The following is a 23,293-nucleotide window of genomic DNA, read 5'->3' as shown; positions in this document are numbered from 1 at the left end:
TTGAACATGATCATTTATTTTAGATCTAAATGTATTATTATGTTTAATCACATAAATGTACATATGGATGACACAGTGAGTCAAAAGGGCATCCAGTGTAAAACATGTGCCAAATCAAATATGCGGATCACAAACCAGAATTTCATAACAGATCGGTAAAGGCCCAGGTTACCAACAACCGCCACAGGTATTGTTAGCCAACAGGGTACTGGTGGAAATTGGGCTTCTGTTGGCCAAAAAAGGAGAAGGAGAGGAGGAAGACGTCTACAGAGACAGCAGTGAAAGGAGAAATGTGGGAGAGTGGAGGTTAGGGTGGGCACTTTGAATGTTGGTACTATGACTGGTAAAGGGAGAGAGGCTGATATGATGGAGTAGAGAAAGGTAGATATGTTGTGTGTTCAGGAGACCAAGTGAAAAGGGAGTAAGGCCAGGAACATTGGAGGGGGGTTTAAACTGTTCTACCATGTTGTGGATTTAAAGAGACATGGTGTAGGGGTGATCCTGAAGGAAGAGTACAGAAAAAGTTTGGTTGAAGCTGAAATTTGAAGGGGTGATGATAAATGTCATCATGCCTATGCTTCACAAGTGGGCTGTGAAATGGAGGAGAAAGAAAAATTCTGGAGTAAGTTACTTTAGTGGTAGAGAGTGTACCTAGGAAGAGTTAGTTATGGGGGCAGACTTTAAATATAATGTTTGTGAAAGGAACAGAGGTGATGAGGAGTGATGGGTAGGTTTGGCCTTAAGGAGAAGAATGTGGAAGGGCAGATGGTGGTAGATTTTGCTAAAAGGAAGGAAATGTCAGGATCTTTCGGGCACACAGCGCACACTACCGGTTTTGCAGGGCGCACTTCCAGTTCTGCGGGGCACACTTTGGGGTCGGCGGCCATCTTGTTGTTTTTCCCATGCCTCCCGGTATTTAAGGACACCTGAGACTTAAGCTCGGGGCTAGATTATCTCACCAGCTTCCTATAGTCCTTGGGATAATTCTTACCACCCTGCCTGCTTTGGATTCTGTTCCTGTTTCTGCTCCTGCTGCTGAGCCTGGTCCTGTTCCTGTACTTGACCCATGTTCTGCTCGGTTTCTGGTTTGAACTCTGGACTGTTTTTAGGTTTTTGTTTCTCCTCTGCCCTTCCTAGTTCTGTTTGTTGATTTTTGAATAGTTTGCCTGTGTTTTGACCCTGGACTGTTTTTGGACATTGTTTTTGCCTTTGCCTCTTTGCTCAGTTTGCCTTTTATTAAAGCCTGTTTTCTTCATACCCCTGTGACATCCAGCATTTGGGTCCTCACTCACCCGCAAGATTTCTGACAGAATAATCTAGCCAAATGATGGACCCAGCAGCTGTTTTAAAGCATTGGGCTTGCTTTGGGGGTACTGACAGGATCTTCCGGGCACACAGCACGCACTTCTGGGTCGGCGGCCATCTTACAGCTTCAGGAAAGAAGTCAGACAGGGGCTCGGTGGTGGTGAAGAGGTGCTGGATGATTGGGCAACTACTGCAGCAGTGATTAAGGAGACAGCTAAAAAGATAATTGGCATCTGGAAATAGTAAGGAAGACAAAAAGACATTGTGGTGGAATGTTACATAAAAAAACCTTCTTGTAATGCATTATATAATTAATAAATAAGCTACAGTTAGTCCAGAATGCATCAGCCAGAGTTCTCACAAGGTCAAGAAAATATGATCATATAACCCCAATCTTATCATCCCTACACTGGCTACCTGTTAAATTTCGAATCGACTACAAACTACTGCTACTTACTTACTAAGCCCTAAATGGTTTAGCTCCCATGTATCTTTCCAGTCTTCTTACACGTTACACTATGTCACGCTCCCTGAGATCTCAAAACTCGGGACTTCTAGTAGTTCCTAGAATAGCAAAGTCCACTAAAGGTGGTAGAGTATTCTCACATTTAGCTCCTTAACTTTGGAATAGTCTTCATGACAGTGTTTGTGGCTCAGGCACACTCTCCCAGTTTAAGTGAATTATCTTTTTAGCAAAACCTACACATAACACACATCACAGATCATAACCTTGTGCTCCATTACATCTGATCAAATGCACATTATCAACTTGTGCTTGTTAATATCATGAACAGCAGCTACGCTAAATATTTCTCCAATGCTTCTCTTTCTCTACCGATCCTGAGGCATCCTGATGTTGGGCCAGCCCCAGTCACATCCCACCTCATGAGGATTTTGGACCTTTAAAAATGTAGATGCCGACCCCGCAAACATCACGAACCATGTAGAGATGTAATACCGCCAATTGGATCCCACTTCATATGGAGTTTGGACACTGGACCTCTTTGAGTGTTTAAAGGTGCTGGCATGGAGAAGCTGGTGTTGGATCTATGATGATCGCAAATGTTGAGCTACTTAATAAGTTGCTCAGTAGCTCCTAGTTCTATAATCACAAATGACTATAAAAGACTGTAGAAAGGACATTACTCCTAATCTTACATTCCAGTGCTCATGTTAGTTCTCACTCTCCAGTGTTCTGTATTGTTTAAAGATTTATAATCACACTCTTGATATCACCCAAATGAGGATGGGTTCCCCTTTGAATTCTGGTTCTTCTCAAGGTTTCCTCCTTATGTCATCTAAGGGAGTTTTTCCTACAGGTAGTACAGGAAAGCATAAGGAGAAAGAGGTTGGAGAAACAGGATTGGGACCGGCAGAGAGATAAAAAAAAAAGTAGGCAGGAGTACAAAAAGATGTGGCAGCAGGTGAAAAATGATGTGGCTTAAGTAAATGAAAAGGCATATGGGGAGCTGTATGAAAAGTTAGACACTAAGAAAAGAGAAAAAGCACAGGGACCAAGCTGAGAAAGATGTGCTATAAGTTAGAGCAATAAAGAATGGAGATGGAAACGTGTTGACTAGCAAGGAGAGTGTGTTGAGAAGGTGGAATGAGGAAAATGAGAGAGAGAAGGTTGGATGATGTGGAGATGGTGAAGCAGAAAGTGGATAAGATTAGTAAGGAGGGTCGGAGAAGTATGTGAGGGTGGTGCAGGACATGTATGAGTACAGTGTGGCAGCAGTGAAGTGTGCAGTAGGAATGACAGACTTGTTCAAGGTGGAGATTGGATCAGCTTTGAGCCCTTTCCTGTTTGCAGTGGCGATGGTATGGTTGACGGACGAGGTCAGACAGGAGTCTCCGTTGACTATGAAGTTTGCAGATTATATTGTTGGTGTTAGTGGTATATATTGGTGGAGGTATGTGCTGGAGAGAAGGAAAATGAAAGTCAGTAGGAGAAAGACAACGTACGTGTAAATGATTTTAAGTGGAGTGGTGCGGTTGCAGCGAGAAGAGTTGGAGAAAGGGAACGTGTTTAGGTACCTGGGGTCAACAGTGCCAAGTAATGAAGACTGTTTTAGAGAAATAGAGAAAAGAGTGCAGGCAGGGTGGAGTGGGTGGAGAAGAGTGGCAGGAGTGATTTGTGTTTGATGTATATATGCAAGAGTGAAAGGGAAAGTTTATAGGACTGGGGTAAAACCTGTTATGTTGAATGTTTTAGAGACAGTGGCACTGACTAAAAGACAAGAGGCGGAGCTGGAGGTAGCAGAGCTGAAGATGCTGAGATTTTCATTGGGAGTGACGAGGATGGACAAGATTAGAAACGGGTGTATTTAAGGGCCTCGTATGTACTGTAGGTTGTTTTGGAAAACAGAATAAGGGAGGTAAGCTTGACATGGTTTTTACATGTTCAGAAGCGGGTCATGGGGTATATCGGTAGAAGAATTTTGAGGATGGAGCCACCAGGAAGGAGGAAAAGATGAAGGTAAAATAGGAGGTTTATGGATGTGGTGAGGAAGACTTCCTTTTGTGGAAGACTTGCAGATAGTTGGTTTGAAAGAGGCAGATGTAGAGGATTTATGGAGACGGTTGACCCTGCTGTGGCGACCACTGTGCCGGAGAAGCCTAAAGAAGAAGAAAAAAATAATAATAATAAAAAGAAGGATCTATGTTTAAGGAAATCTGTTACATAAATAATGATGATACATTCATATCTTCTTTTGCATTTTGGGATTAGTTTATTTCTTTTTTTCTTCAATGGTATTGTTCGTTATTGAATTTTTAATTACCAAGTATAGATCCTAAAATAATCTAACTGTGTGAAATTGTATTAAAAAATAAATAAATAAATAAATAAATAAATAAATAAATAAATAAATAAAAAATAATAATAATGATAATAATAATAATAATAATAATAATAATAAAAATAATGTAGAGAAGTTTACATTTACAGATGTATTAAAATCTGTATTTATGTATAAACCTTACACTACAAGTCCAGGAAATATGGGCGGAATATATTTAGATATAAAAATAATATAGATATAAAAAAGATATAAAATAATATTGTTATCTTGACATTTTCAAACTCTGGTTATTTGAACATTGTGTGACAATAGAGACTAAACATAATGCTTGCTGTACACACAATTACACTGCCAAAACCCATCAATAAATATTGGAGATGGATCAGTTTTCCCGGTGTACAAAGAGTAAGATTACAAAATCACTGCAGTTATGTGATATCCATTTGTAGTAGGAAATGTTGTATTTTTTTTCATCCTCTCCACACCTATTTAATTGAATTGAAGAACAGTCTAGCCCTCTATAAAAAATTTAGGCTATAAAATTAGTTATATTTATGCAAAGAAAGTTAGTATGATTTAATATTTTACAAGTTTTAATTGTTATCCCTTCTGAAAAACAAAATTAAACAAAATAAAAAAAAAAATAGAACCTTAGTATTTTATATAATTTTTTTAATAGTTGTTATAAGAACTGTATTGGTTTTATTGTGTAGTGGCTATCATTAAAGACCAAAAGAAAGGGGTTGACAACTTGTAGCTCACACTTTGATATTTTGGAAATACCAGTATAAGGACAATTATGCTGTCATTAAGCATCCAGAATCCAACATGTGTATGTTTGATAATAATGTATTCTTCTTCTTCTTTCGGCTGCTCCCATTAGGGGTCGCCACAGCGGATCATCCGTCTCCATACCACCCTGTCCTCTACATCTGCCAGTTGCACACAAACTAACTGCATGTCTTCCCTCACCACATCCATGAACCTCCTCCTTGGTCTTCCTCTTTTCCTCCTTCCTGGTGGCTCCATCCTCAGCATTCTCCTACCGATATAACTCATTTCCCTCCTCTGCACATGTCCAAACCATCTCAATCTCACCTCCCTCACCTTGTCACCAAAACGTCCAACATGCGCTGTCCCTCTAATAAACTCATTTCTTATCCTGTCCATCCTCATCACTCCCATTGAAAACCTCAACATCTTCAGCTCTGCTACCTTCAGCTCCGCCTCCTGTCTTTTACTCAATGCCACTGTCTCTAATCCATACATTGCAGGTCTCACCACAGTCCTATAAACTTTCCCTTTTATTCTTGCAGATACCCTACTATCACAAATCACTTCTGTCACTCTTCTCCACCCACCCTACCCTGCCTGCACTCTTTTCTTCACTTCTCTAACACACTCTCCATTACTTTGCACTGTTGACCCCAGGTACCTGAACTCCTCCACCTTCTCCACCTCTTCTCCCTGCAACTGCACCACTCCACTGCCCTCCCTCTCATTCACACACATGTACTCTGTCTTACTCCTACTGACTTTTATTCCCCTTCTCTCCAGCACATACCTCCACCTCTCCAGGCTCCTCTCAACCTGCTCACTACCCTCACCACAAATCACAAAATCATCCGCAAACATCATAGTCCAGGGAGACTCCTGTCTGACCTCGTCCGTCAACCTGTCCATCACCACTGCAAACAGGAAAGGGCTCAGGGCCGATCCTTGATGCAGTCCAACCTTCACCTTGAACCAGTCTGTCGTTCTTACTGCACACTTATTATAAAATTTTAATACTGACATATAAAGCACTTAATGGTCTCACACCACCGTATCTGAGTGAACTTCTGTACCAGTATGATCCTCCACGCCTACTTAGATCAAAAGGTGCAGGCTATCTGTTGGTTCCTCCAATAATGAAGATTACAGCAGGGGGCAGATCTTTCTCTTATAAAGCCCCGCAGTTATGGAACAGCCTTCCTATCAGTGTTCGGGACTCAGACACAGTCTCAGTGTTCAAGTCGAGGTTGAAAACATATTTATTCAGTCAAGCCTTTAATCAGTAGATTTTTTCTCAGGTAAAGGCTCAGATCTGGAGGGAACATTGATATAGAGTGTTTGGTGAACTGGGATATTTGTACGCTGTCGTCCCCTCACATTCACGTGTTCACTCAGGTTTGTTGATGGTGGTGTGGTGGGCCGTCTCTTATCCCAGAGATCCCTCATGTCTGTGTTGCCTTCTGGTTCTCCATTTTAGTTATGCTGCTATAGCGAGTCTTGCCGGAGTCCAAACTGCACAGTGACTTTAACTCTCATGCAACAATAGGTACACTTAATAATCCATATCCTTCTCTTCCTGTCACCCTCTTCTCTCTCTCTCTCTCTCTCTCTCTCTCTCTCTCTCGGTCGAGTTAAACATGCTCCTGAGGCTCCAGTGACCACTGTTCCTGCCCCTCTCCCCCCCGTGGATCTTCCCACTTCATCCAGGCCTGCCTGGATTGGACTGTAGTTGATGTCAACAGTCTCCTACACTGACTCAGAAATACACTTCGCTTTTGATCATCATCACTGCACCCCGCAACATTGTATACCCGCCACAAATGGACATTCGGTGTAACCCAGATGAGGATGGGTTCCCTCTTGAGTCTGGTTCCTCTCAAGGTTTCTTCCTTATGCCATCTCGGGGAGTTTTTCCTTGCCACAGTCGCCAGTCGCCACCGGCTTGCTCATCAGGGACAAACTTACTCATAAAGAACATATTCATTTTTAATCACCGCATTATCTGTGTAAAGCTGCTTTGAGACAATGTTAATTGTTAAAAGCGCTATACAAATAAAAATGAATTGAATTGAATTGACACTTCACTGCTGTCACACTGTACTCATACATGTGAGGGTGGTGCAGGACATGTATGAGTACAGTGTGACAGCAGTGAAGTGTCACACTGTACTCATACATGTGAGGGTGGTGCAGGGCATGTATGAGTACAGTGTGACACTTCACTGCTGTCACACTGTACTCATACATGTCCTGCACCACCCTCACATACTTCTCTGACACACCTGACTTCCTCATACAATACCAAAACTCCTCTCTTGGCACTCTGTCGTACGCTTTCTCTAAATCCACAAATACACACTGCAATTCCCTCTGTCCTTCTCTATACTTCTCCATCAACATTCTCAAAGCAAATAAGGCATCTGTGGTGCTCTTCCTCGGCATGAAACCATACTGTTGCTCACAGATGGTCACCTCTTGTCTCAGCCTGGCTTTCACTACTCTTTCCCATAACTTCATGGTGTGACTGATCAACTTAAATCCCCTGTAGTTACTGCAGGTCTGCAAATCTCCCTTATGCTTTAAGATTGGTACCAGCACACTCCTTCTTCATTCCTCAGGCATCCTCTCACCTTCCAGAATCTTGTTAAACAACCTGGTTAAAAACTCCACTGCCATCTCTCCTAAACATCTCCATGCTTTTACGGGTATGTCATCTGGTCAAACCGACTTTCCACTCTTCATCCTCTTAATCGCTGCTCGCACTTCCTCCTTACTAATCATAACCACTTCCTGCTTCACCAACTCCACATCATCCAACCTTCTCTCGCTCTGATTTTCCTCTTTCATCAGCTGCTCAAAATACTTCCTCCACCTTCTCAACACACTCTCCTCACTAGTCAACACATTTCAATCACCATTCTTTATTGCTCTAACTTGCAGCACATTCTTCCCAGCTCGGTCCCTCTGCCTGGCCAATCGGTACAAATCCTTTTCTCCTTCCTTTGTATTTAACCTCTTATACAGCTCCTCATATGCCTTTTCCTTGGCTTTCACCACATCCCTCTTTACCTGCTGCCGCATCTCCTTGTACTCCTGCCTACTTTTCTCATCACTCTGTCGATCCCACTTCTGTTTTGCCAACCTCTTTCCCCTTATGCTGTCCTGCACTTCCTCATTCCCCCACCACATATCTTTGTCTTCCTTTCTATTTCCAGATGTCACACCAAGTACTTTTCTAGCTGCCTCCCTTATCACTCCTGCAGTAGTTAACCAATCATCCAGCACCTCTTCACCACCACCGAGTCCCTGTCTGACCTCTTCCCTGAACCTCACACTACAGTCCTCCTCCTTCATTTTCCACCTTCTTATTCTTCTCTCCGTCCTCAGTCTCCTCCTCTTCTTCTTCACCTCCAAAACCATCCTACAGACCACCATCCGATGCTGTCTAGCTACATTATCCCCCGCCAACACCTTACAGTCTCCAATTTCCTTCAGGTTGCATCTTCTACATTGTTACTCAGATTTTTTTAAGTTGGCTTGCCTTATTTAAACCTCAGACATTTAGTTTGGTGTGCTCCTGACTTTTTAAGTGAAAGTGAACCTTGGTCTTCCTCTTTTCCTCCTTCCTGGCGGCTCCATTCTCAGCATTCTTCTACTGATATACCCCATGTCCCTCCTCTGCACATGTCCAAACCATCTCAATATATTCTCCCTCACCTTGTCTACAAAACGTCCTACATTCAAATTTCTAATCCTGTATCCACATCACTTCCAATGAAAATCTCAAAATTTTTAGCTCTGCTACCTCCAGCTCCACCTCCTGTCTTTTAGTCAGTGCCACTGTCTCTAAACCATACAACATAGCAGGTCTCACCACAGTCCTATAAACTTTCTCTTTCACTCTTGCAGATACCCTATTATTACAAATCACTCCTGCCACTCTTCCCTACCCACTCCACCCTGCCTGCACTCTATTCTTCACTTCTGAGGTAAATCCTGTAAGCACTGACTGAAAACTAAGAAATGGAGAGTCCTGGAATGGCAGAGGCAAAGCCCAGATCTTAATTCCATTGAGATGCTGTGGGGTGACTTGAAACGTGCTGTATACATAAGAAACCCCTCACACATCTCACAGTTGAAAGAATTCTGCGTTGAGGAGTGAGTCAAACTTTCCTCAGACCAATGTCAGAGACTGGTAGATGGCTACAAGAAGCATCTCACTTAAGTTATTTAAGTTAAAGGGGGTATAGCTATTAGGGGGTAGGGTGTCCTAACTTTTTCCTCAGTTGGAATGCTCATGTTTATTGATTTAATATGTAAAACAAGGTCATTTTTGTTGTTTACCTGCAATTAAATCACTTTCGGTATTTAAAAAAATATTTTATGAAAAACTGAAAATGTAATGGGGTGTCCGAATTTTTTCTTTTTTTTTTTTCTTCAGGGACAGCTGGATTTTCAATGTGGTATAGCAGCAAGCCACAAAAGGAGCAAACTGTAGTCCTTATCACAGCAATAAGATGCATTATATACTGTATATCCTAATAAATAATAAGACGTTGCTTGTATGATTTGTGTTCACCTTCTCTGCATGCACACAGTTTCTACTTGTAAATAATCCAACAATTTAAAATTGTACAGTTTTACCCATAGTGGACTTACACTGGAGTACCACGACGAGTAAAAAAAAAAAAAAAAAAAAAAAAAAAAGGTGCCGGATTCAGTGCTGCTCTCACACGTGCCTTGCGTGAGACAGTCAGATTTCACGAGGGCGTCGTTTGCGGCGAGAAATCCCGTCTCCTTACCGTCAGAGGTGAACACTTTAAAAAACGATGCGGTAAACCTATGTCAAAGAAACTCAGATCGAGTGTGGAACTTGATTTGGAGCATCAGTGGTGAGGGGGAAAAAATGAAATGAAAGGTACAGCAATACGCGAGTACAAGAGTCTTAGCTCATTCAGTTGTTCGAGGTGAGTTACTTTCTAAATAATATAATAATAACAATAACAATAATAATAATAATAGGCATGGGCTTCAGTTTTTCCCCTTTGTTTGCTTTGTGCATACATTTATCAAATTTCTAAGATTTTAATATCAGAATATGATGCTTTGTTATGTAGTCAGCTTTATTGTAGAAACGATATTATGCAATATATTTTCAACCCATACCTATTATTAATTTCTGTTATACATATCATAACTGCTGCCATCTCTTTCATGTCCATATTCAAATATTACTAACAATTAATAAATGAGTGATATTATATATATATATATATATATATATATATATATATATATATATATATATATATATATATATATATATATATATATGATTGATGAAGCTGTTGCCTGTTATATGATGTAGGACATATACATATCCGTCTTATAATCTTTTCTCCCAGAACATGGCAGCCAAGGGCTCCTCTCTTTAAATATAGATTAACTTCAGCCTTAAGTGCATAAACTGCCAGAAGCAGTTCTCCAGTGAAGAGTGCACTCTGTGAAAGTCTCTACAAACATTTAAGAGGAGAATGCATGGCCCGTATAATTTTCAGATGTACAGATCTATCAGGTCTACTTTGGGCTACAGGTCTAATACATGGTGTGCTTACTCAATGCAATTAAAACAATTAGTTTATTATCAATTAGTGTGTTGCCAATACATGCAGTAGACTACATAGCAGTTGTAATATAGTTAGCAGACATACATTTGTTACACATATACAGAAATGTATTACAATAGCACATTCTGATGATCGTGATCAACATTAAACAAAGATATTATCAAAGACAAACACTCATAATGCTAGGGCACTGGACTGGTCACAATCACTTTTTTTGGAACACTGCATAATTTGCAAATAACTTTAACTTCCACTGTCCAGTCATTGAACACTTTTTTAAGGTTCGAAAATCAATATATGTAAAAGGTGCAGGCAAAATGTCTTATGATGATTTCAACCTTGCATACTGCACAGATGCCATTAAATTGTCTGGTTTTACTACAGTTTACAAATGTTTTTTTTTTTTTCATATGACAAATCACTTTTGCATTCTTGCATTTCTTTTCACACTAAACTAAAGGAGAGTATGTTCCCGGCTAGATGTAGAGTATATATGTATATAGTTTTACATGCGTCTTTTTTAAACAGGGCAGTTATGGTGATTGACGATGTATTACCTTCTTTAACTCCAAACTGCGTTTACCTGATAATTTTAGTGCAACTTCTACAGTTCCCATAGAAACCTTTGAAAAATCTACTTAAGACATTGCAACTTATAAAATAGCACTTAAAAAATGGCACTTGTTTGAATCCTCTCATTTTTCAAGTGATTCAAAACACTGGAAAATTGGCAGGTGTTTTGTTAATGCCCAAGTGTGCACTGTTGGATTGTTGACAGCATTTGTTTGATAAAAAGAATAAATCAAAATGAAGACCAGAAAACAAGTCTAGCAAGCCTTCTTACAAGTAAAGAAAGATGGAAAATTGATCATAGGTATTGCAGAAGTAGTGGGCAAAACAGAACCCGCTGGTGTTCTAACAACCAGACATCTGAATTAAACAATGAAAAAACAATAGCAGTTGATAACAGAAACATTGTTAGAACTCTTTGATTATAAACCCAAAAGCATTAGTTAGCAGCATCACCAATTGCCTCTATATTCATGGGGTGAAGGTATCATAATCCACTGTTTAAAGAAACGTTCTAAAGTAGAAGCCATGGCACGAGAAGCAAACCACTCATAAAGTCAGTTTGTTATATACAATGCGATACCAGAAAGAGCCATAAACGTTTGGGGACTAGGATTACCATCTACCAAAAACTCTAATATGAAGAGAAAAAAAGCATCTGTTCATGGTTCATGGTTTGAGTCAGAAGCTTGCATAGCTGCTTCTAGAACAGGGGTCGGCAACCTTCACCACACAAAGAGCCATTTGGACCTGTTTCCCACAGAAAAGAAAACACTGGGAGCCACAAAACCCTTTTGACATTTAAATTGAAATAACACTACATGTAAGCCCCGGTATCGCCAAGCTGCCACTCTTGGGCCCTTGAGCAAGGCCCTTAACCCTCTATGCTCCAGGGGACCCTTACGAGAAAAATAAACCAAGGACCGTGACGTCGGAGCGACGTGGGGCCGCCTTCCCGTGGGCTCACCACCTGCAGGAGGGACCGTAAGGGACCGGTGATGAGAGGATTGGGGGCCTTGACAGCCTGATCCCTGTACACGGAGAAGTGTCTGGGGAATCTGCTTAGACTGCTGCCCCCGTGACCCGAATTACGGATAAGCGGGAGAAGATGAAATGAAATGAAATAACACTACATGCAACGTTTTTTTTTTTGCCTTTATGCTATGTATAATCAAACCATAATGTGTTGCATTTATTCTCCATCTGTGAATGGCTTCCCGTAGCCGACTATTTCCCGAGCGGCCACAAAACTAGCACATGTAGTTGAATTTGCAGACTTCATCCACTTCTTGAAATTATTTTTGCTCAGATCAACCTTCCGCATCAGTTCCGAAACGGCTTTTTTTCTCTCATCTCCATCTGGATATTTTTGAGCAAAGGCTGCGTGTTTATTCTGGAAATGTCTTGCGACATTTGACTTTTTGTTGTTTGCTAGTTTCTCATTAAATATTAAGCATACTGGTAAACCAGTCTGGTCAACAGTGAAAGCATATGAATCTGCCCACGTAGCATTAAACGTTCTGTTTTCTTCAGACACTTTTCTTAGAATTCTCCATAGTTGGCCTACCTGGGGTCGAAAAGTTTAAGAAGTCGCGTGCCGGTGGGTGTCGCACATTAGCGGTTGTGACGCATATGAAGAGCGACAAAAAACTTTTGAAAAATTTTAAAAACTAACGAACTAAAATAAAATACATTTTAATTAAATACTCATTATTTATTTTCCAAAGCCACAGGGAGCCACAGAAGAGGGATGAAAGAGCCGCATGCGGCTCCGGAGCCGCGGGTTGCCGACCCCTGTTCTAGAATAACCTCACACATTTTTGGAACTAATGATGATAGCACCAGAAAAGATTCAGAAGTCAACAAAAAACAAGCTATCTGCTCATTTACAGAGCAATGCATCCAATCAAATTGGGAAGAATTTCATTATGCAACTTGACAGTGACCAAAAACACATTACAACATAACGAAGCTTTGTCCAGAAAACAGTGGGTTGCAGGCTTCATGCAAAAACAAAACAAAACATTTAGGCTTGCTGTTCCAGTACTTTTAGATGGGACTACACCTAGTAAAATAGGCAGCAGAATGCACACTGAAAATAATACAGCTGGAACTAAGTTCAGTCATTTAAATTTACTTGAAAGGTATAAAGAACATAAATAAGTAATACTGTGCTGATTTTACTTTCAGTGTCATGTTCTGGGAGTAGTAGCAGATGTTATTTTATTTTTAATTTGAAAGGACTATTAGTGAAAATATACCAGACTTTGAATAGAGAACATAGATAATGCCTTTCTCACTTTCCTTCATCCTACCAACAGTTTTCATTAATTCATTCATATTCTAAGCGCTTATCATGCACAAGGTCACAGTGGACTTGGAGCCAGGCCAATGGGCTGCAGCTACACAGACAGACAGACAGACCGACCGACACACACACACACACACACACACACACACACACACACACACACACACACACACACACACACACACACACAATATACATAATGCACCATTATTTCAAGTTGTCAATATACTTTGAATTAGGTATTTTCTATTCATAGGGCAGATGTGGACATGTTTATTAAGTTGCTAGACAGTTTAGCATGAGTCATCTGTCCGGACAACCTTTTCCCACTGTCCCAGAGTCCTAGAGGTTGATTGCAATGTTAATCTTGGGTTTAGTTTCTACATTTCACTAAGTATTTTTCTTTTCCTGTGAATGACCAAGTACACTACACAATACATTTACCAAACTCATATTGTGATAGATACTTTAACTAAAATCAAGGAACAGATTTTTAGAAAACATTACTTTGCATCACTATTGAACATTATCTCAAAAATATTTTTATATCTTCACAGACAAAATACAAGATGGTAAAAAAGAACCTTCCTGGATGTGATCAGAGCCCTGAAGACCATCTGATTAACATCAATGTGGGTGGTCTGAAGCACAGTTTCTCTTCTAGTACTCTACAGAGGTTTCCAGATACCCGGTTATGTCGCCTTCTGTCCTGTGACACTGTTGAAGCCATTTTACAGGTTTGCGATGACTATGACATTCAAGAGAAGGAATTTTACTTCGACCGAAACCCGAATCTCTTTCCTTATGTCTTCCATTTCTACCAAACTGGGAAACTGCACATTATGGAGGAGCTGTGCATCTTCTCCTTCTGCCAGGAAATTGAGTACTGGGGAATTAATGAGTTCTTCTTGGATAGTTGCTGTAGTTATCTCTATCATGATCGTAGGTTAGAGAGCCATCACAAGTCCTGGGATGAAGAAAGTGATGTAAGCAGTGTGGACACCTCTGTGGATGAGATATCTGACCTAAACAAGGACATCCAACATTTCCAGGACATGCGTTTTGGAAATATACGTAAGTGCCTATGGTTGACTTTGGAAAATCCAGGATATTCCATTCCAAGCAAGCTCTTCAGCTTGGTTTCCATCATTGTTGTGTTAATATCAATTGCCACTATGTGCATCAACAGCATCCCAGAGTATCAGGTGTATGATGATAGTGGCCAGTTAATTGAGGATCCAACCATGCAAGCTTTGGAGATTCTTTGCATCTGCTGGTTCACTTTTGAAGTGGTAACACGCATGGTCCTTGCACCAAATCGTAGAAAGTTTTTCCTTCATCCTCTAAATGTGATTGATATCGTTTCAGTGCTGCCTATCTACATCACCCTAATTTTTGACCTGTTTGCTAGTAGTGAATCAGAGCTGGAAAACATTGGGAAAATTGTTCAGGTTCTTAGGCTCATGAGGATCTTCAGAGTGCTGAAGTTGGCTCGGCACTCAACAGGCCTAAGGTCATTAGGTGCTACATTACGGGTAGGATAATTCTGCTTGTAAATTAGAGTCATTTCTTTTTTAAATAACTAAGTTGGAAAGGCTTGACATTAATATCCAACCACTATTGATGTATATACAGTCATATATACCAAGTTATATATACCAATATTATTGGGTACACTTGCTTCGGAAATGGTGGCAGACAATTTCAAATCATAAACCTACCTCTATATCGCTGTCTCCTGTAAAATTGTTGCTATTTTATTGAAAAAATCTTGTTGAGTTATGGTAAAGGTGTATAACTAAAATCAGTAACACCACCATCAAATAATATATATGTGGAAGGATACTCAGACAATATTCAAATGAATTAGCAAATTGTATTTGCAATTGCGTTCTTTATATGTGGACACATAAATTGTGACCTAATCCAAATGCAATTGCAAATCTTGCATTACCGTTTGTCGTATGAAAGTGTAAGTGTGTGTGTGTGAGTTTTACATTTAATATTTAATTATATAAATATATGATCTACTTAACTGTTCTACTTATTTCAGCACACTTTAACAAATGTCTTCCTTCTTTCCATCCTTTATTCATTCACTCCCTCTATATGTGAAATTATTCAAGCTCTATATAAAACGCAAAAATATTCTTTAGCTTTCATGTATGCCTAAATAAATAAACTCCCATATTGATACCAACACATTACTGTAGTTACGAAAAGAAAAAATATATACTGTTTAATAAAAATGGCACTATCTGCCACTTTTCCCAGGAGCAACTGACAATTTATTTTGCTAATGAATACAGAGAAATGTCAAGTAAATGTCAAATGAGAGTATTTGTGAATTCTTTTGTCAATTTTTCAAACTCTTAGCGAGGTTCTATTTAATGTGTTGTTTCTAATTTAACAACAAAAACGGTTCTATGTTATGCAGCTAACCTTCGTTTGTTATTTTTCTTTTTAGCATAGTTACAGAGAAGTAGGCATCCTTCTACTCTACCTGGCTGTAGGTGTATGCGTCTTCTCTGGTGTAGCTTACACTGCAGAGTATGAGGAGGATGTCGGTTTGGACACCATTCCTGCTTGTTGGTGGTGGGGTACAGTAAGCATGACCACTGTTGGCTATGGAGATGTTGTACCTGTCACAGTTGCTGGAAAGTTAGCAGCTTCTGGATGTATCCTGGGTGGCACATTAGTAGTGGCGTTACCCATTACCATTATCTTCAACAAGTTCTCCCATTTCTACCGCAAACAGAAGGCTCTGGAGGCTTCAGTAAGAAACAACAACAACAAGAAGGGACCAGGGCAAGAGAATGAAGAAGGATCTGAAGATGATAGCCAATGTTTGGAGGATGAAGAAAAGGAGGAGGAAAAAGATGGAGAGAATGTAAGAGGGGTAGTAAATTACAGTTATGTACATAATTTTCTTTCAGCCTCTTCTACACAGTATGAAATGAATGATCCATTTACAACAAGAGGAAATGCAATTTATAATCTCTGAAACTGCTGGTCTATTACGTCCAATAGTGCAAACAGCATAATAGTATATAACTGTATTCATGCCTTTAAAAATATATGAACATATATAATTCTCCCTATGTAACTTTGTATGTATGTAGGTGTATGTTGGTCAATCAATAATTGCAGGTAGAATGGAAATGTCTCAGATGTAAAAAAAAATAAAAAAAAAAAAAAAAATTATAAATGAATAAATAAATAAATAATTAAACAAATAAAAATTTTTAAAAGTCACAAATCCAGCGAATTGCCAAAACATACAGAATTTTCCTTATACAATATTAGTAAAAAAATTATATATATATATATATATATATATATATATATATATATATATATATATATATATATATATATATATATATATATATATATACACACACACACACACAGAGTTAACCAAATAAATAGTCTGGTCTGTTAAAATTAGGAAACATGCACTTTAAAACAAGTCAGGTATAAGATACCTGATACAAGCAGGAACATGTTTAAAAAAATAAAAAAATAAAAATAAAATTAAGTAACATTCTATTAGCATTTGCAAATGCATGTGTTTGTCTAATCTTCATCTTAATTTCCTTTAGACAAATATATAACAAATGGCTGTTTAAATTAGTATACTGGAGAACTAGACAGGGATTTTCATGAGATTTAAAACATTTATTTTCTTTATATTGAATTGTAAAACTAAAAAACAGTTATTATTGATGCACACAGTGGGGTCCAAAAGTATTATAGAACTAAAGATTATTTTGCTGATGAAAAAAATAAAAAAAATGTTAGAAAAGGGGGGCCTACCTACCCAAATCCTTTAATGAAATATGTGGACAAAAGTATCTGAACACCTGAGAGTCACAATTTAATTGACAATAACACTAAAAGTCTTTTCTCTAATGGTGAGGCTTTTCATTAAATCTCAGTGTGTGGAGATCTCATGGTGGCGATTTGTGCCCACTTATCAATAAGTATGTTAGTGAGGTCAGGCACTGATGTCAGGTGAGAAGGCCAGCTATGCATTTTCCAAATAATCTCAAATGTGTTCACTGGGTTGAAAGTTAGGGTTCTTAAAGAATTTATTGCAAAACCCCTTGAATTAAAGCTGGAAATGTACATACTTCATAGCAGTACATTTTTGCAGTATAAAAATGAAATAGAGCCTTCTGTCACTGATAAATAATTTACCAAGCTATTTTATTAATACATGCAAAAATGTTAAAATTGTAATATGATGTGTAAATGTAATGCTGCTGTTGTTCTCAGGTCAACCTCTGTCAATTATTTATGCTAAATTGCCTAATATCACATAAAAGGCTAATTAAAGGCATATACGATATCACAGAATTGCTTGTCTCAGCACTATTAAAATTTTCTCAAAAGGTAAATTGCTGTATTAATTATATATGAGGTGGTATAAAAAAGTTTTGATTTATCTATGTTTGCACATTATCATCTTTAAAATCGTCCCCTACATAACAATACAACGCTCCCAGGGCTCCTGGTTCTTCTGGAATATGTCCGGAAAGTCTTCATTTTGAAGCGTGTCAAGCAGCTTCTACCAATTCGCAATAGCTCTCCACAATGGTGTCAAAACAGCGACTTTTGGGCTGGATCATCATCTTTGGGATGAGGGCAAAGTCCGCAGGAGCCAAATCTGGCAAGTAGGGTTGGTGCAGAAGTGACAGAAGTGTTGTTTCCAAGAAAAAATCTCACGTGTGAGGAGGAAGAGTGCTCAGAAAAGCAGACGTGGTAATTCACGTGGTCAGAATAGCACCAGTTGCACAGCTACCAATGTACATAGAATGATGTCTTTTGCCACACTAACTTATAAAGTTCGGTGCTCCCTGTGACTGTGCTTGCAGCCTTGTGCTTATATTTTTCAAATATTTTTTCAAGTCACTTTTAAAGTCTTTCTACTAAATAGTTAAGAAAACCTACCTTTTCCAAAAGGACTATGTGCCATAAAAGAGGTAGCGTGAACATGAATTTATAACGTAAACATGGACGGTGATTGAAAAAGATTACCAATTTCTGACGAAATAATGATAAAATTACTGGCTAAATAGTCTTCAATTAGATTTTGCTCATATTGTTTTTATTTGTTTGTTTCTTTGTTAAAGATGTTTTTTTTGCCCATTTAAATTTTAACATTTAAATGTATTTTTTTTTCTTTTTAGCCTGTGCAAAAAGAAATTAGCAAAATCATACATTTATTTAATACAAATAAAGAATACCTTTTCTTATCCTAAGGAAAATAGATTTTAAAAAATGGTCCACTTCTGGTGCAGTTAGTCTTTGGGAGGAGGTGTTAAATTCAATTCAATTCAATACATTTTTATTTGTATAGCGCTTTTAACAATGAACATTGTCTCAAAGCAGCTTTACACAGATAATGTGGTGATTAAAAGTAAATATGTTTTTTGTAAGTAAGTTGGTCCCTGATGAGCAACTGTGGCAAGGAAAAACTCCCCGAGATGGCATAAGGAAGAAACCTTGAGAGGAACCAGACTCAGTAGGGGACCCATCCTTATCTGGGTTGCACCGAATGTCCATTTGAAGCAGATATACGATGTTGCGGGGTACATTGATGATGATCAGAGGCAGTGTAGGAGTCACTGTTGACATTAACTAAAGTCCAATCCATCCTTAAAGCGCCCGTTCTTACTCCGGAACCACCCAAGGTGTTGATGAGAAACCGTCCCAAGCTGCACAGAGTGGCCTCCAGTCGAAGAGAACACTATCCAGAGGCAGGCCTGGACGAAGTGGGAAGATCCAGGGGAGAGGGGCAGGAACAGTGGTCACTGGAGCCTCAGGAGCATGTTTAACTCGACCGAGAGAGAGAAAATGAAAGATTCAGCTTTAGCATGTTAAAAACCCTCAAGACATTGTAATCACTTTAAATGAAGCCTTTCCTTGGACAAGATGTTTAGCAGAGCACCACAAAAAAAGGTAGTACAATGCCTTGAAAGAGTTACAGAAATATTATGAATATAGTAATTTGCTTATAATTTGTTTAGCTTTTAGATTATATGACACTGGCTTCTTTAATTTATAACTATAAAATAAGCACAATACCTCTGATTAACGTTTTGGACATAATCCAACACCTGGGGAGTCAGTATTTTAAGGTAAGTTAATAACAGCATTTACTTCGTTATATTTAGACAGAGGCATTTGTTGAGAGACCGTTGAAAACGTTTGGTTGGGATCCAGACTGCTGGTCACACCGAAGATTCACTAGAATATTATGCACCATACAGCTTCAATATTTGACCTCTGTTAAAAAAAAATAAATGATTATATATATATATATATATATATATATATATATATATATATATATATATATATATATATATATATATATAAATATATGGGTGCAAGTGAATATCAACATTTGACTATATATGTATGTCTGTCATTATTATAATTATATAATAATTATAAGTCTGTATTACAGACTCCTATTTAAATGTGAACAAACATTACAGTATTTCTAGGCTATTTTTGGTTACATAATTTAATTTTGAGATTTTTTTTGTTGTTTGTTTTACCCAGCTTTTTTTAAATTTATTTATTTATTTATTTATTTATTTAAGTGTAACTTGTTTAAACGTATTTATTCAGCATGACACAAAAACATTTAATATATTCCTTATATACTTTCATTTCTGTTGCACATCAAAATCATTCTTATGGTTTTGCAGCTGCTTTCAATGTCAGCACAGGCAGCCGCTTAATGGCTTGGGTATTGTATTGCAGATATCCCACCTAATATACCCCTCCAACACATCTCACAGCTCAAGTTACGGTAAGTTTATTCTGAAGCAAAACACATTAATGGTAATACAAGCTATGATCCTGGAACAATCTCACACTCTAGTGCATTTCTTTAGTCTCCTCACTCCTAGGTTGCTTGTTAGACTGCAGAAGGTATTTTCTTTGAAGGCTGATATTTTTCTGTTTAAAGAGCTTTTGTATTTGCATTTGGAATTTGATGCCGTGTTCCCACAGTGCCTTTTTAGCTTCTTGAGCTAAAAAGTTTCCACAGCATGTCAGGGGCAGAGTCATGATCAAAGAAAATCCCGTTGCCTTTCTATTCAATCACCTTCCTCTACCAGGCTGTTTTCATAACCAACTCTTTTGTCTTATAGTTGAGAAACTTGGCAATTATCAAGCGTGGTTCGGCTGCAGTTGATGGATTAGGCACTAGTGCTCTGTGGGCCCATTTAATCTGGAGGTCCACTGCTGCATCTAGGGTTGATTTGAAAAAGTCTTCGAGGAAAGAAATCATGTCCGAAAGTTTACGATATAAAACCTGATGTTTGACCATCTGGCTCGACCCTCCTGGTCATTTAGCCTGGCTTCAAATTGTTCCGTTGGCCGTAGCATCTTTTCCAGCAATTCTTCCGTGTTTTGAATTCGGTTCTCCGCTTAATCTATTCTATTTTCAGCTTCTTCGATTCTTTTATTAGATTTGTTCAGTTTTTCTTTAATATCCTGAAGTTGTTTGTGGCTGTCTTGTCGAAAGTCCCTAATCTTGTTGAGAATCTTCACCAGGCTAATTTGCTTTTCCCCCCGTGTTTTCCGTTGCTGCTTGCGCTAATCTGTTCAAGAACGTTCGAGTTGTTTTCGTCTTTCGCCTTCATCTTTTTTCTTGGTCTTCCCTTTTTCTCTATAGTTGCCCCTTCCATAACTCTGTCAACACTTAAAAGTTGTTAATATCTAGATCTGGGGCACTGACTTCGTGCAAGTTGCAAGCTAATAGATTATGCGGCCATTCTCGAAAAGATGTAGACCAGAAGTCTTAGGTGTTAATTTAATTAGTCCATAATGTATCAATGTATCCTAAAAATAAATGTCCAGGCGTTCAGGCAGAAAAGCAGCTCCAAAACATGAAACACCACAATGTTTAACTGTATGCAAGAGGTTTTTTTTCCATATGTCTACCTCTCTGTGTGTGCCAAATGCATCTATGATGTTTACTGCCAAAAAGCTAGATTTTGATTTAACATGAACATAGAACCTTAACCTGTTTTAAGTTGTGATGATGTAGGTAACATCTTATTGTAGTTCTGGAGACATTCTTTCTGACTCAAAGACATAATTAACTTCTGCTAATTCTCCAGCTGTAATCCTTGAATATTTTTTGGCCACTCAAACAACCCTTTTTCACAGTGCATAAAGGTGATATAGACACATGTTCTCTTCAAGTTTGTTCTCTGTCATCGCTTTCTCCTACAGCTGCTTTTTATTTTGTTAAAACAAAAATATCATTTTGTTGCATACCACAGCTATATAAAATGATTTAACAAATTGTCCTGAATGACTAAGGGAATTCGTCCAATGTGTTATCTCATTTTTTATACCCCTGTGAAACGTCACGGTTGTACAAATTAATTTTCCTAATTACAATTACTTATTATTACTGCTCTAGAAAATCAGCATTTCCATAAAGATGGTCAGCAGAGGGAAGTGCTCTAAAACTTCCTGGTAGATGGCTGTGCTGAAGTTGGACTTGATAAAACACTGTACCAGCAGATGACATGACTCCCCTAACCCCCATTCACTGTGCAGACTTTACACTGGACATTAAGCAACTTGGATTTGGTGCCTCTCCTCTCTTCTTCAACACACTGGACCTTGATTTCCAAATGAAATGCAAAATGTTCTTTCCTTTCATCTGAAAAGATGACTTTGGCCCACTGAGCAACAGTAGAGTCCTTTCTGTCCTTTGCCCAGGTAAGGTAACACCTCTGATGTTGTCTCTGGTTCAGATGTGGCTTGACACAAGGAATGCCTCAGTTGTAGCCCATGGATATGTCTGTTCGCGGTGGCTCTTGAAGCTGCAGTCCACTCTTTGTGAATCTCCTGCAAAATTCTTGAATGGGCTTTGTTTCACCTTTTTCCACCACATTTTTTAATTCCATTTAACTTTCCATTAATGTGCTTGGATACAGCACTCAGTAAACAGACAGCTTCTTTAGCAATTACCTTGTGTCTTACCCTCCAGGTGCAGGGTGTCAATGATTGTCTTCTGGACAACTGTCAAGTTAGCAGTCTTCCCCCATGATTGTGTAACCTGAACCAGACTGAGACACAATTTAAAGGCTCAGGAAACCTTTGCAGGTGTTTGGATTTAATGAGCTGAATAGAGTGTGACACCACGAGTCTCCAATATTTTATACAATACAAACTTTTATACAATATTCTAATTTTCTGACATACTGAATATTGGGTTTTCATTAGCTGTTACGCATAATCATCAAAATTAAAAAAAATAAACACTTGAAATATATCAATCTGTGTGTGATGAATCTATATAATATACAAGTTTTACTTTTTGTATTAATAACTAAAATAAATCAACTTTTTAATAATATTCAAATTTTTTTGGGATGCACCTGTATAATGCACTTTAAAGATTTGTGCAAGATAATAGACAGGATAACATTCCTACAAGACTCCTAAATGCAGTACATGGATGCTAGTAAATCTCTTTCAACTAAATTATTGATTGTGCATTTCAAAAGCCCTTTAAGTGCCCTTAAAAAAATTGCAATGTATTATGGGAACTTTGGCAATTTGGCCTTCAGCTATTTAGACAGATTAATTGTTTTCAAACTTTTGGAGAATTAAAAAATAAAACTTTGCCTAAGCACCCTTTGAAGTAACAGCAAAATAACATGCATAGGAACATATCAAAATACTATATAAATGCTGCAGTAATACTGTAGATATTGTCATCATATAATGTTCATTACCTTTTTTTTTTTCCCTACCTGCCTGTGAAAATCAGACTGCATGAACACAATACAGATCTATCCACTTAACAGCTTGGGACCAGATATCATGTCTTCCAAACCTAGAAATAAAATTCGACT

At 38.4% G+C, this 23,293-nt stretch overlaps 1 protein-coding gene across 3 annotated transcripts; it reads left to right on the top strand.

Moving 5' to 3' along the window:
- The first annotated feature begins 9,443 nt into the window (after positions 1-9,443).
- On the top strand, positions 9,444-23,293 carry LOC310721643 (delayed-rectifier potassium channel regulatory subunit KCNS2). Of its 3 annotated transcripts, XM_083533492.1 has the most exons (5): positions 9,444-9,850; positions 13,949-14,926; positions 15,859-16,281; positions 20,172-20,220; positions 21,847-23,293. In XM_083533492.1, the coding sequence occupies exons 2-5, from the start codon at positions 13,961-13,963 to the stop codon at positions 21,891-21,893; spliced, it is 1,485 nt and encodes a 494-aa protein (XP_083389618.1). In that variant the 5' UTR covers positions 9,444-9,850; positions 13,949-13,960; the 3' UTR covers positions 21,894-23,293. The 3 variants fall into 3 exon arrangements, with proteins under 3 accessions (XP_083389618.1, XP_083389617.1, XP_083389619.1); XM_083533493.1 differs by lacking the exons at positions 20,172-20,220; positions 21,847-23,293 and having other exon boundaries at positions 9,690-9,850; positions 13,949-14,465; positions 14,760-14,926; positions 15,859-16,705; XM_083533491.1 differs by lacking the exons at positions 20,172-20,220; positions 21,847-23,293 and having other exon boundaries at positions 15,859-16,705.

This window comes from Silurus aristotelis (genome assembly GCF_946808225.1).
Source record: "Silurus aristotelis genome assembly, chromosome: 2".
NCBI lineage: Eukaryota > Metazoa > Chordata > Actinopteri > Siluriformes > Siluridae > Silurus > Silurus aristotelis.
Note: the sequence above shows the minus strand (reverse complement) of the source record. Positions and strands in the feature narration are given on the sequence as shown.